This window comes from Clytia hemisphaerica, unplaced genomic scaffold (assembly GCF_902728285.1).
Source record: "Clytia hemisphaerica strain Z4C2 unplaced genomic scaffold, Clytia hemisphaerica genome assembly, whole genome shotgun sequence".
Taxonomy (NCBI): domain Eukaryota; kingdom Metazoa; phylum Cnidaria; class Hydrozoa; order Leptothecata; family Clytiidae; genus Clytia; species Clytia hemisphaerica.
In genome coordinates this window covers 827,617-842,777 of record NW_027104328.1, presented here as the reverse complement: position 1 = coordinate 842,777, position 15,161 = coordinate 827,617, and the positions used below count along the sequence as shown (strand labels likewise).

At 34.9% G+C, this 15,161-nt stretch overlaps 1 protein-coding gene across 2 annotated transcripts; it reads right to left on the bottom strand.

Moving 5' to 3' along the window:
- Positions 1-2,997: 2,997 nt before the first annotated feature.
- LOC136817700 (uncharacterized) lies at positions 2,998-13,795 on the bottom strand. 2 transcript variants are annotated; one of them, XM_067074013.1, is made up of 11 exons: positions 13,713-13,795; positions 13,081-13,239; positions 12,194-12,310; positions 11,522-11,663; positions 10,364-10,763; positions 9,493-9,679; positions 8,794-8,943; positions 6,902-7,169; positions 5,695-6,091; positions 4,719-4,998; positions 2,998-3,310 (listed from the first exon to the last, which is right to left on the bottom strand). In XM_067074013.1, exons 1-11 carry the CDS (start codon positions 13,768-13,770, stop codon positions 3,231-3,233), a joined length of 2,238 nt encoding a protein of 745 aa, XP_066930114.1. In that variant the 5' UTR covers positions 13,771-13,795; the 3' UTR covers positions 2,998-3,230. The 2 variants fall into 2 exon arrangements, with proteins under 2 accessions (XP_066930114.1, XP_066930115.1); XM_067074014.1 differs by lacking the exons at positions 2,998-3,310; positions 4,719-4,998 and adding an exon at positions 5,042-5,099 and having other exon boundaries at positions 13,713-13,789.
- Positions 13,796-15,161: the final 1,366 nt, after the last annotated feature.

Below are 15,161 nucleotides of genomic sequence, written 5' to 3'. Positions count from 1 at the left end.
ACATGGATACAATTTCCCAGAATCTCTTGGCTATCACAGCAGTGTGGTTTACAATCAAAAGTTATACGTTGTTGGTGGAGTGAGCGCTGTTTATGAGAGCCAAAAACAAAAAGTGTTCCCTCAGGAGAAAACATACCGCTCGTTTCGAAAGATCCATTTCTTTGATTTTCAAAATGGTAGATGGAGCTGTGAAGAAAGCAACGGTGTTTTCCCGCCAATGGGAATTGAAAATTTTTCTATTGCATTGTGGGAAGGGAAATTATTTATATTTGGAGGCTGGACTGGATCGAGCCATAGCAACGGAATGTGGAGCCTGGATCTAGCCAACTTAGAATGGCGGGAAATTGCATATCCAGTTGACTCGATCAGACCAACTCCACGTGCTGGACATACCCTAAACTTGATAAGTCAAAACTCTTTATTGTTATTCGGTGGACAAGGTAATAGGGAGAGCGAGGCAAATGAATTTTCATTAAATTCATTAGAAGAAAGTGAAAAATATTCTAATGATGTTTACAATAACCAGTCATTAATTTATGACTTGATTACCTGCAAATGGAGAGAAATTTGTTCTGAAAAGCACGCAATTCGACCGCCGCCACGAGCTTATCATTCATGTTGTTCGAGTACAGACGGGCGCTTTTTGTTCCTTTTTGGAGGAAGGAATTGTGAATCAGGTATGATCTCTAAGTTTCAACGTGTCGCAGCATTCTACTTCTACCCCGGGGGTAGTATTTAGGCAAAATGGGTGTCAGGTATGTGCGAGCCATAAGGGTACCTTTTCTCATTCCTCAAAAGTCTCTCAAAGGGGTACAAATTCAAAAGTTAGTCTCTGAAAGGGTCCCAAAATCACGAAAATCAAAAATTTCTCTCTCAAAGGGTCACGATTTCCAAAAATTTTGACCAAGAATTGGTGAAAATCAAACCAAAATTTGGAAAAAATGGACCAAAATTTAGGAAAAAGTCTCTCAAAGGGTCCCAAAATCACCAAAATTTTGTCTCTCAAAGGGTCGACTTTCGATTTTCGGCTCGGACATACCCGTCACCTCGCAAACCTAGTACCCCCACAGGGACTTCTACGAGCCTAGTCGAACTTCCAATTCGAAAAAGAAGTATTGAGTAAGAAATTCTTTACTTTACGTTATTCAATATTGAAAAATAACTTTTCCAGTACAATTTGACTAGGTTCTATAGCAGTAAAAAAACTTTCATATTCTCACTTTTTCTAGGAGCGTTGAACGATATTTGGTCATTCAGTGTATCTAAACACACTTGGACTGCTATATCCGTTACCACACCAACGATACCGAGATATCACCATACATGTACGATGATTGATGGTCAAACAATATCAGGTACTGGTGCTTTTCTACAATTTCGATTTTTAAGGGACCAATAATTTTGTTTAAATTGGAAAATTGATGTATTATTATTGAACAGTTTAATAATTAGGAAGCTATCAAGCGCAACATGATAAAATTTAGAATTTCAGGGCATAATAAGTAACACGGTGCTCTTGAAAGCTTTTTATGCAAATTACTATTTTTATAATGTAGTTTTTCTCCTTCAATTCTTTTTAAATCCATCCGGTTCCTCTAGATTCGACGATGCTCGTTATAGGAGGCTGGTCAAAATCCGGAACACTTTGTAAAATACCGTATTCAGCTTACAACATTAAGAGTAAAACGTGGTCCTCTGAAGCGTTGGTGGTACAGGCTACATTTAAATGCGACGATGACGTCATGGAACCACGTGCTGGCCATTCTGTTGTAATATCTGACGATGCAGTAATTTGGATTCTCGGCGGTGAGATTAATCGAGATGGTTATCGTTGTTTAACTAATGATTTCATAGCGTTGTCGAATTCTAATGGAAACTGTCTTCTTTGAAGAGAAACTTTGTTGATTAATATAGTATTTGATACGTATGTGAGGTATGTGAAAATCCTTTTTGATGAAATATTAGATCATGTTCATTCAGATGTTACTTACGGTTTTGTATCGCTCCTGAAACAAGTGTCAAAATATTACAGGGAATTCATGGCAGAATTCGAAACGTTAAAAAAGAAGAGATTGCAACGTCATAACAGCAAAACGTTTTCACTCCACTTTTTTCATCGTAACTGAACTGCTCCATTTTCTTGTTCCGAGTTATTCAGAAACCAATATTAACACAGTCGATCCGTAGCGGAAACCATGCCGAAGCGATACGAAACCGCAACGTCTGGTCATGGTTTCAAGGTCCTAACCTTTAGCACCAACATTGCGTCATTCTCCTAGTTGGGGGGTTACACCCTCCAAAAAAACAAAAAAGGGTGGGGGCTAAAGATGTTTCAATTATTTGGGGGGACCTAATGTACTTGGGGGGAGCTGGAATCTCATCATTTAACGTGGGGGCTGAATACTTCATTTCAATGGTTTAAAGCTCATGAAGCTGAAATTTTTCATTATTTTTAAATTAACAAAATATTTTATCTTCGAACTGCAACCTTCGAACTGCAACACAATTTACATTAAATAACCCTTTTTTGTGGAACAAATGGTCGAGGATTGAAAGCCTTAGGGCTACCAAAAACGTCATGAATCTTTGGGGGGACTTAAAACCTTAAAACTCAGGGGGTACCTAATTTTTGTCTGGGACCTAAATCCAGGCTGACGCTATGACCAAGTCAATCTATTTTTGTAGAAAGACTGGTTACTGGCAGACTAACCAATTTACCCTTTTTTCCTTTCTCGGTAATTTCTGGGTAATGAATTTCCACAAAATATTAATGCAAACCGTACTATGAATGTAGAGTATTTGACTACGATGCGCGATGTCGCGGGTTCAATATCTGGCCAGGTCAAATCATTTTAAAATGATTTAAAAAATGGTACTTGATGCCTCTTGGCTTAACGCTCTGTACCCTCTTGACCCTTTATGGTAAGTGGAGAAATCCAGGGAGAAGGAATGTTGCCCTCACCTCTGGGTAAATGTTTTCTAGAAATTGTTGTGGGTATTTTTAGAGATAATTTTATCGTATAAAAAGAGCTTTAAAGAAACTAAGAGTTACAAAATTTTCAAAAATAAAATTTAAAAATTCTTTCTTTAAATAATATTGAAATACTAAAATTTTGAAAATAAAACTAAAATGAATAAAGGAACCGAAAACTTAAAATAGTGGAAAACTAAGAAAAATATCGTTTTTACATATTAATTACAAAAATATTTTCTCTCCAATCCAAAATCGGTTACCGTAAGAATTTCATCAGCAACACTGTAACCATGGTAATACAAATTATGGTCAGCACCTTTCCTGGATAGACATTGGCTAAAATAAACAAAAAAATCAAATAAAGTAATTGATACAACAAGAAAGCATGATCTCTGTCTAGACAGGAAACCTGTTGTCACAGGCGTTCCTGCTGGACGAGGCTCTAATTAATAAGAGCCCTTCACTGGCGAATTTAAGACATTACCGGGTGCGTCAGAAAAAACTTTGGACGTTTGGTGAGCCACTGGGACCGAGCAAAGTCTTTTTGAAACTCAAAACCACTTTTATTAGAAAGAGGATAGTCTAACTTAAATTTTGAGGTATCATTCATTAAATTTGAAATAAAACTTTTTGAGATATTGCTATTTGAAGCTCAAAATTACTTATCAAAAAGAGCAAAAATGCATCAAAAACAGGTAATTAAATTTGTCCTCTCTCTTTCTCTTTTGTTCTGATTTGCACGTTTTTAACGATGTCATTAATGTTTCCACTGGGTAATAAAACATACCAGAGCGGGAATTTGTAAAACAACAATTAAAAATTTTATTTTGGTGAATTTTTGAGAGAATCTATCTGTGAAGAGTGTGATGTATGGAAAAAAATCTCTCTTTCTCAAAATGCCGCGACAACACTGTCTATTGTCACAACATTTTAATTACCCATTTTTGACGTTCTTTTACACTTTTCGAAAGTGAATTTTAACTTCAAAAGCTTATAACTTGAGAAATACTTTACCCAACTTAAAAAGCTATACCTCAAAATTTAAGTTAGACTATCCTCTTTCTAATAAAAGTGGTTTTGAGTTTCAAAAAGACTTTGCTCGGTCCCAGTGGCTCACCAAACGTCCAAAGTTTTTTCTGACGCACCCGGTAGACTAAGTACGTCGGAATCATGCGAAGGAGTGCAACGCACGTTAAAAAACAGTGAAATTACAATTACAAATCTTTTCCTCTGATAAGTTCGACATGGTCTAAAACCGCTTATGCCCTTGTTAGTGTTCATTAGTTGTTGGGGTTGGTGTGAGAAAATCTGCTCTATAAACAAGCCAGGTACAAAGAGAAGAGCTACTGATAGAGAATTAAAAATCGATACTTATGAAAAAGAAATTGGAATCTAATGAATATAAATAAAGCAAGAAAGGTTTCAGGGAATAAAAGACCAACGGAACGAACTATATGAACAGCGAGTATATGTGGCGGTTAAGATTATATTTTTTGATATAGCAGAAATACACTGTAGGGGTGGAAATTTTTGCAAATTCAGGAAAAATTCCAAATTTTTGCAAGAAAATTCTAATTTTTTACTCAAAAAGATTTGAAAATTTGAGAAAAATGCACTGTAAGGGTACGAATTTCATTGATTTTTTGGTGCACTGTAAGGGTGCGATTCTAAAAGCTGTTTTTCCGCCGCACATACCGTCAGTTTGTAAACCTACTGGAAACAGAATCTAAAAACGTTGACCTACCTGCTGATCCACCGAGCTGTACAGGACCAGTGGGTCGTACCCAAACTCTTCTTGTCGTTTGTTTCACAATAATCACCGATACACCTCCTTTCTTATCCGTCACTGTCCTAGTAACTGGTGCTTTCGTAGTAACAAGGTCTGGTTGCCCTGGGAGACGACCAGGTCGCAAAACGCTACCTATATATTGACTGTAGTGGACGCTTAAAACTTGATTTTCCATATCCCAACTGACGTCATTTAACATCACTCCACCGAATTTTGGATAATTCTTTGCAAGATTCTGTAATAATTAAAATAGAAATGTCAGACTTATAAATATCTTTCCAACTGACGTCATTTAAACAACACTCACCCGAATTTTAGATAATTCTTTGCAAGATTCTGTAATAATTGAAATAGAAATGTCAGACTTATAAATATCTTTCCAACTGACGTCATTTAAACAACACTCACCCGAATTTTAGATAATTCTTTGCAAGATTTTGTAATAATCAAAAAAATAAATGTCAGACTTATAAATATCTTTTAAACGAAGTCAGATCTATTCAGATATGGCATTGATGCAAGATTATGTAATGAACCTAAATACGCAACAATAGACAGAACTCTTCAACTAGCAATTACAGTTTTTTAATAAATCGTGAAGAACTTTTTTTTTAATTTCTGCGCGGTAAATTTGCTAAAGTTCGTTCTTTTTAAGTGTGCACTTGCACAAGCACATAATATGTGATATATTATATCATATGCAAGCCATTTTCGAGGGAATTAGTCGTATTACGTTGACACGCTTTTAACGTGATAGAGCAATGTAAAGTGGATCTATTCATGATATACACCACTGGAGAGTCTTCTGAATTTTCCACCCAATTTTTCTATCGTTTAAGTGACGTATTGGGTGGAAAATTTTAAAAATTCTCGGAAGACTCTCCAGTGGTGCATATTCATGAATAAATAATATTGTGATATGTAATCTTACCTCTAGTTTATTCTTAGCATTGACTCTTTTCAGATAATGCTCTGATGTTCTTGTGTTTCTCGGATCAGACGGAAGTCCAACCCAAATTTTTGGTCCACCATTTCGAACAGCATAATCATACCAAACTTGGAAAGCTGATTCAAACCCTGATGGTTTATTAATATGACATTGTTCGTCATCAAAATTGACATATAAGTGATCGAAGCTTGTGATAGCTTTTGAGAAAGACTCATCTAGAATATAAGACGGATGAACGCAGCTCGGGTTGGCTGTAATCATATATTCACGGCCTTCCCCCTTTTTGTCCATGATTTCACGTAATTCTTGCACGAAATTGACGAAATAAGCCCCTTGTCCGAAACGCACTTCAATGTTGACACCATCCAATACAACACGTCTATAAATGAAAGATAATGGGCTTTCATACAAAAGATGCAAACAAGAAGACCTAGTCGGAGGCGACATGAAGGATCCTCTATCGATAGCTATCTACTCAAATATAGGGGAGGGTGCCACTCTTTCTCCCTGGATTGCCCCCACTTACCCTTTATCCTTCTCTTAATTGCTGAGCGTCAAGCAGAGATGCATCTAGTACCATTTTAGGAATCTTTGGTATGACCCGGCTGGGGGTTGAACCCACAACTTTGCACACCGCAGCCGAATGCTCTACCACTGCACTACAGTCGCAAAAAATCTAAGCTAGCATTATTTGACATATCAGACATCGTTCAGTGTCAAAAGAACCTGATTGAATCCGGTTCCCATTGAATTCGGAAGACAAACAGACTATTTTCTCGAAATCTAAGCGGAAAATATCAAATTTTGGACGAAATCTCATAGCCCTTATAGAGACTGAATGGTTTTTTTATGGTCTTTAACCCATCTTTTATCACATCTCTTTAACCCATCCCCGGGTTACTTGTTCTATTCATTACACGTTTTTTTTATAGAAGAACAAACTATATAAGAACATAAGGCTTCAATGGGGAAAAATGTTATGAACAAGTTAAGAACATTTTAAGCCTTTATAGGCTCCAAATTTCTTTTAGGGAAATGGACAAAAATACTCACAAAGTAAGAAAATTAAGAACATATTTAGAAGAAATCTAAAAAAGTTAATAACATCCAGAGGCTTCAGAAATTATGGATGTTCTTATAAAGAAAAAACATGTACAAGTGAAATGAAAAGCGAAATTTCGATTCTTACCCAAAAGTTCTTGGTAAACTCTTTTCAGCTGCTTCTGTAGTTCCACCAAGGAATAACAACCATAAGTTATGAGCAAATGTTTGTGATTCGTTTTTACTGGCAAATCCAATAAATCTTGTACTTCCACCGATATTGAGTAGAAATTTAACACCTTTGTCTTGGCAGAATTGGATATCACTTCCCATGGTGTTACACCGGAGATAATTCTGGTAACCAGGACCAAAGGGTGTATGACAATGTTTGGCGAAATTCAATCCAGGCAAATTACCTGAAATGCGAAAATTCAATACATAGTTGTATAAATTGTTATATATAGGACAATGAAAGGGATCTTATAGAACGTATATCGTTTATCGTGTTGTTTTTGTATATTTCTTTAAAATTTAGTTGCTTAATGTATAAGTTTGTTGTTTGTCGATGTGTTGCAGGGAACTACCACTGTCAACCTTCTTTTCAAACACATTGTGTTTATATTGATTTAAATTTTATTTCTCATATTATCCAAAGAATATCAAATGGTTAGAGATTCCCTAAATCGTCTTGAGCAAAATATCCATATCTTTCTTCTTGACCTTTTTGCAAAAAAGAAAAATGGGTTTTACGTCAGGTACACCCCTGTCTCACAGACCTGATAAAAATTTCGATTGAGATCTCAATGGGGATTGACCCAGCGGGTCTGCGACACAGGGATGTTCAGGTTTGTATTGTCAAAACCTTGTAACTTGAATATCGTAACAAAATAAATTGGAAAAGAGTATTTGGAGGTTTTGCTTGGAAAAATGGCGAGAATCTCAAACCATCTGATTGTCCCTACCCTACCTACTGAGAGCTATTTGGGTCCCTTAGAACTGAAAGGGGGGGCACATAGTGCCCCCCTTGGATAACTTAGGATAGAAACATTATTTGGTCATGAAATTTGGTACAGCAATGCTTAAACCTATAACAATCAAATTTATCAATAAATTTTTTTGAAAATTGAATGCTATTTTTGATGACGTCATCAATTGTATCAACAATTGGCAAAAATCACCCAAAAAACTCAAAAAAAATGATGTTTCTTAAAATTGCTATTAAAACAGATGGAGAAACACATTCTCCTTCATTTTGCTTTTATTTGAAAGCTTTTACAATGTACTAAATGGAAATTAAAGTATAAATCAACAATTTTGTCGTGACGTTCTACTATAGCGCGCCAAAACCGAAGAAAATGTTTTAAACTTTCAAAACCGCGTAAAATCAGAACATTTCAACTTTTTCAAGTCGGTGATACTTTTTTTTGTCATATTTGTATTTACTTTTTGCTGCTAATTCTACTTTAAGATGTAATAGAAGCAGTACAAATAAAATGGACCATTAAAATATACCTGGTAACATGTTATAGTATCTTGGAGTAAGCACATAAAAAAGAGCAAAATAGCCTGCGCTGCAGTTGTGGGATGGTAGTGGTCACCGACAAACCTGTCATTGGGACTAAAATAATTGACCAATGAAAAAAATGTTTTAACCAAAACATTTCCCATAAAATTTGATGAAAAGTCATAAAATTTCAGCTTCTTAGCCTCACTAGTTAAAAAATGCCAGCAAATTTTCTAACAGGGGGGGCACTTTGTGCCCCCCCTCTCAGTAGGTAGGGTTAAATAACTTTTGTTTTAATTTCAGTTTTTACTCGAAACAGTTCATCATGTGAAGGCGTGTAATTATTTATTTGGTTCGATCTCGTCCCCAAAGCCAAACTTGTAAAGCACGACAATTTTTTTACATATACCAAAGGTAATTCTTATATTTTTTGTAATATTTCATGCATTTATACTGTATTGCACTTAAATATCGAATAAATTTAGTTTCAAAGTGTATATACACTCTTAACAAAAACTATTCAAGTGTATACATACCTTTATTTTGGTCATTTGCATCATCACTCAATGTATTGATAATAACAGTATCGTAAAGATTTTTCTCACACACCACGCGAAGTGATGGTTCGGTATTACCAGTTGTCCCCTCTGCAATATTGGATCCCCACAAAGCACCAACTTTTAGATCTAAAGAAATTGACCAAAATTAAGCTTCTTGTTTTCATAAAATTGTTATTATAGGGAAAAGCTTGTGTGTAAACATAACCGATATCTACGGAAATTTCAAAATTCATTGAATTTACGCTACGTTATACGTGAAATACACCAAATAGGTTTGGCGAAAATTAATTTTGACGAGTAGTGGAAATCTTGAAAAATTTTAAAATTGGTGAGAACTTATTTTGGCGAATGGTCAATTTTATTTATTATGGCGAGAACTAATTTTGGCGAATGACAAACTAAATCTATATTATTTTGCCTCATTCTGAGTAATTTTTATGAATTCTAGAGGTTATTTGGGCAAAATGTTAACTTAAATTAACGCGAAAGATATTTTTCGCCAAAATAAGTTCCCTTAATGTACACTCTGGTACAGAGTAAAGAAAAAGTGTGTATTCATGATATGCACCATTGTAAATGACGTAATATCAGTCAATACAACCAATTAACTGTAGCGTCCTTGGAAAACATTGCAATGGTGCATATCATGAATTGAAAATCCTTGGTCACACTTACTAAGAGGTGCTTTTGTAGTTGTTGAAGTGGTTGTTACTTTTGGTTGCCATGGTTCTGGTCCTTTAGGATTAAAAAGATGCCATACTAGTGTAGAATATCTTTCTTTTTCTTCTGCTGGATTACTATAATCATCCCAACCTGCGTCTTCTAAAGCAATACCACCAAACTCATTGATATTCTTCAATGTCTAGAAATGAGAAAATCACAATATTTACACAACCTGATTGGTTGAACCCCACCCCACTGGTAACAATTGGCCAAAAAAAATTGTCCCCGGTGGTAGAAATAACCTAAAATTTCAACTTTCAATCTGTGAAGATTTAGAGCAATGATTTTATCCCTATTGGATATTGAGTTTAGCCATCCTACGGCAAAAGTTATCCCCTCTCTCGCATGGGAGGGATCTGGTTCGTTATATGTTTATGTGCTATTCTTCCATAAATTGCAAATTAGAGGGTCTGTCGCTTCGCAAACCTAGTCAACCTCCGGGTGACCCTGTCCGAGCTAAAAATCGAAAATAAAAAATTTTGACATTTTTGAGATCCTGTGAGACATTTTTGTCAAAATTTTTGGCTCAAAATTTTCGAAAATCATGACCCTATGAGAGGGAAACTATCAATTTTAGTGATTTTGGGGTCCTTTGAGAGAGACTAACTTATGAATTTGTACCCCTTTGAGGAACTTTAGTATGAAAAAGGGGATCCTTATGGCTCGCACGTACCTGTCACCTGGTCTTCTAGGTACCTCTCCCCGGGAGGGTCACAATTACACGACAGAAAAAAATGTTAAAATTGAATTTCAACTGATCATTCAAAAGTGTATCTCAAAGGGGTTCTGAACTTTGGAGAACGAACCATCATAGAATCAATACCTGTTCGTAAATTGGTTTAAAGTTTTTCCACAACGTCATATAATATTTCAATTCCAAACTCAACACCAGTACCAAATAAAATTTCGTATTTTTAAATGTCTTTCCATTCCAATAGCGAATTTTCTTGGTCCATTGTTCCAAGTTTTCATCAAAATCACTACCCCCAGGATGACAATCAACACCATAGTCGTGTCGTATATAAACAGCATCAATAAATTTAGCACGTGAATCTAAACTTGTTTTAAAATCAGACAACGGTAATCCACATTGAGGTGATGCTGTGATTTGATAATGTTGACTACGGTCTTCAGCAAATAATTCGTTAAATTTGTCAAGCATCGTATCATAATATTTATCATCACCGATACGGATGTTTAAATTGATACCATCTAGTTTGACACTGTAAAATTGAAGTAAATTAGTCAGTCAAGTCATTTTGTATACATTATCCGGACCAGAAATCTTTTTGTATAGGATGAGGAAGTATTTTCGAAATGATCAGGCTTAGGAGGAAGATGCTTTTAATTTGACGAGTCAGATCGACACTGCAAAATGAATGTTTAGCATTTTTTTGTATGCAGTGTGTCTGAAAAAGCCCCTTGTATACACATAGAAGGAAAGTGGAACCTTTTTTGAATGGTATTTGCAGTCTTAAGAGCTCATCCTTTTCTTCTCTTAAAGATTTTTCAAAATTTCAGCATTGTTTATTGCGAAAGTTTTGAGCTTTCTCGGGAAAGAAAGTTAAGGCATTTTCTAAGTTTAAAGATTAAGGGGATCAACGTTGGAATCAAACTTTGTATGGACGTTGTAAAGATGTTGTTTTAACGTTTTGTACGCCCCCTTCTCGAAGAACCGGTGAAACCTCGTCCCACTGGAAAAAGTGGCCAAAATATCGTCCCCAGCGGAAAACTATATTCCAATTTTTGTCCCTGCAAAAAAATAATAAAATAAACCAACAATCCCTGTTGCAAAATATGCTTTTTTTTCAATCCCCGCTGAATTTTCTGACATGAAAAATTGCAATCATCATACATAAAGAACATTAGAAAATTAATCCCCATCGAGTTTTGACCTGTTATTTTTGCCCCCATTGGATGAAAAATTACTATCGGGTCTGTGAGAGGCGGTGTTTTTATACTATAATAGGATCACACTTACGTTCCAAATGGTCTAAGCCTTGGACTTTTATCTCCACCTAAGAACAAATCCCAAATTCTGTTTGCAAAGTCTTCTGCGTCTTGTTTACTGGTCAACCATTTGTTTCCTCGCTCACCACGGATACCAAGGAGTATCTTGATCCCTGAAAAGTAAAAGATACTTCATTAATGGGATAAAATTTTCGTGGGGATTAAATTTCGCGGATTTGCAGGGTGTTATCCGCGAAATTTAGTCTTAATAGAAATTTGAAAAGGTCTTATCCGCGAAATCTTTCTGAGCAAAACTAAAACAATATCACATAATTACTTTTAAAATGTGAACTAGCATCAAAGAAGCGCTAATAATGCGTATTTCAACAACCAGTATGTAAAGTTCGGCAGTAAAAAGACAAAATCATGAATATAAAAATGTCGTTTTACCTAGTTTTGATTTTTAAGGCTTGAGACCTCCACACACAAAAGACGTCATTTCGCCTGACATTTCTACCAAGTGCGAGGGACGAGATGGAGTTTTTACAAGCTCTTATTTGATTTTGTTGGTCGTTAACCAGTAATAAAACAATTTTTTTCTAAAGAACGCGCCATTTTTATTACTTCAAATGACCAATTATTAAAGTATCTTGTAAAAACTCCATCTCATCTGATCCAAAAATGTGTTGTCTCCCATACATACCTTTTTTTTTGCATGTTGCAATAGCTTTCCCAAGGTTGGGACAATTAAAAAGATTTGGGTATGCTTTGCTTGGTAATTTCCAACAATGCACCGCAAGATTCATTCCAGGGTAGCGAGCTATGGAAATAAAAGTGAAAGAAATGAAGTTATTAAAACACAATCATGTATCGTTTTTCAGATTAATTTAAAAATGGTGCAATTATAACTTAGCTTCTTGGCCTAGAGCTGAATATTACTTCTAGCTAACGGCGAACTGTTTTAAGTTTTATTCTTTTAAATCTTTTTGGAAACTCTGATAACCTACTGAGGCGCATTCAAAAGATTCAGTCAAAGGGTGTGTATGGTTTTTAAGGCTATAGGAAAAGTTTTGCCCCCCCTGGAGTAAGAATTTTTGACTACGCCTCTGCCTGGGTGTCAAGCTGTGCTTGCAATGTATTTAACCAAAGGCAAATTATGAAATTTGATTTTCCAGTATTAGGCATATATGTTAAATTCTCATAGATAATTATTTAGGCCACCTGCAGATATTAAGCAGTTATTGGACAAAGTCGAATCCAATATTTTTCATATTGGATGAGACTGCGTCCAAATAAATGGTTTATTATCCGTTCATCGCTAAAATATTTCTCGTTTTCAAACATAATTCCAATTTATAAACTCATAAATCTGGTTTCTTGGTAGTTTTTCATTCTAAAGTCTTATTTTTATTTTGTGACGTCAAGTCAAAAAGAAGATGCTCAATTGTCAATGAACTCGTTGTGTGACGTCAATATTTGAAATATGTAGCCTCCATGGAAGCTATATATTCGAAAATATTGGACAGCAAAGAAGCCAATCAAATGTCGCTATTTACGCGGGTCGGATAATAATCAATAATATAAACTCACTAATTTGATTGGCAAAGAATTCTGTGATGTAGGAAATAACAATAGTATCGTATTTTCCTGTTTCACAAAAATAACTTAAATCTTTCTCAGGTAAACGAGCTGTGTTTTGTCCCCAAAATAAGACGACTTCATGCTTGTTCTTTTTGGGCTCTGTAAAACCTGAAAATATGAAGAAAAGAAGGATTTGAAGTTTACAATATTCATGGTATGAATAACACTTTTGTATTTTAGACTCGGGATTCTGAAATCCTAGTGATATGGTCATAAAAGCCCTAAAACACCCCTTGTGTCACAGACCCACTGGAAAATTTGGCAAGAATGGGAAAAATACCCTTGAATTTCACCCCCACTAGAAATTCAATGTTTAAAAATTGCACTCTAAAACCATCCCCACTGGATTTTTTAACCTTTGAACAATAGAATTTTTATACCCATTGAGATTTCAATAGAAATTTTAGTATCCCCGTGTTGTGGGAAAAAGTTTCACCAGGTTTTGAGACAGGGGTGTCTAAAAGTTTATATTTCCCTGTGGGAATGATGAGGGATCAGTGTACTTAATATCAATTGTGATAAGATTTTTAAGAAATTAATTTTCGCTTAGATTGTATTCACTTTTATCAAAATGTCCTTACCTTCCACCAGAGTTGTCAGCAACACTAGTAAAAATATTACACTTGTCCAACAGTTCATTCTTATTTTAATATATTTTCAACCTAAAATGATATAGTGAGGATATTTTTAAAATATTTTGTAACTGTAACCTTTTGATGTTTTAATGAGGCCGAGAACCCGATCCCCGATCACACGAAAAAAAAATTTACAATCACGAAAGTATCTCATTACGTCATCAAACCAAAAAAGGGCCAATCACGCCATTACGCAAAGCATCGGGGGTATTTTTAATCCCAAATCGATTTCAACTGACTCAAAAAAAACGTCAAATAGCGTCATCAAAAAACGTTGAAAACTTTGTTTAGAGTGAAAAAAGATTTGACGTTTGGGTGGACATCTCGAAATTATAGTCAATATTCGCTAAATTTTACCAATCCATATAAAAATAACCCATACAAAAATTTCAAAAAGTACCATCAAAAAAACGAAAAACTACTGAAAATTTATTTTCCAGCGGTGGTCCGAACCAGAGAACCTGTTGGCAAACAGTGATTAAAAATGAAGACACAAAGCAACCTCAAAAAAATCAGGAAAAAGTAATCAACTAATTGATATAAACACCCTAGAAACAAGATATTAGCTATTGTGTTTAAATGTATTTAGAAATCCCACGAGAAATACAATTGACGTTTTTTTGACAATTTTGAAAAGCAGTAAAACAGTAATGACGTTTTAACAATGTCTTAATCAGAACATATAAATGACGTTAACATTTTAATGACGGCTATATCATGTTACAATATAAGGCGTTTTGCGGAAGTCTTCGAAATTGGATATTAATCATTTCCAAATGATAAATCACTAATTACTTCGTTACGTAATGACGTTTCTTAATTAGCTTTTCTTCTTTTTTGCTTCTTTTTGATTTATAATTAGTTGTTACAACATATGGGTTTCTTCATTGTCATGGTTTTTTTTTTCATTGTCAAATTTTTCTTTTGAAAGTTTTCTACGAGGTAATCGGAAATTATGAACGGGTTTTATTTAAAATGCTACTTCCAGTTTGGAAGACGGGGGTTAATTTCAAAGAAATATTGATACAATGTAAAGCTAAAAATTCTTGTTTTAACACCCGTGAAAATATTTTTTTCCGGGAGGATCGAAAAATATAAATGATTTTGTTTCCATGTGAAACACGGGGGTAAATATTGGATGAATCTTTGCATAGACTAAGTTAAAAAGTATCCATTTTTACCACCGTTACTGAAGCTGAAATTGTCAAAAGTCTATCTAAATAATTGGCGAATTCGTATTGAAAAAAGGGTGGTACCCTGTCATCTTTTTAGTTCAATTTTATCTTTTGAATAGTTGATTTGAATTTTGTTCTAATACTAAAAGCTTTTTCTCGTTCTTATATTAGCGTCAGTTTTTATCCCAAAAATTATATTTATTGTTTGGGTATTTTGTTG

Excerpts from the sequence above, each read along its gene's own strand:
- LOC136817700 (XM_067074013.1), bottom strand. The coding sequence starts at position 13,770 with ATGAACTGTTGGACAAGTGTAATATTTTTACTAGTGTTGCTGACAACT. Across the intron at positions 10,764-11,521 it reads AGGCTTAGACCATTTGGAAC|TGTCAAACTAGATGGTATCA; the intron begins GTAAGTGTGATC and ends TCAATTTTACAG. Across the intron at positions 4,999-5,694 it reads ATGCTAAGAATAAACTAGAG|AATCTTGCAAAGAATTATCC; the intron begins GTAAGATTACAT and ends TAATTATTACAG.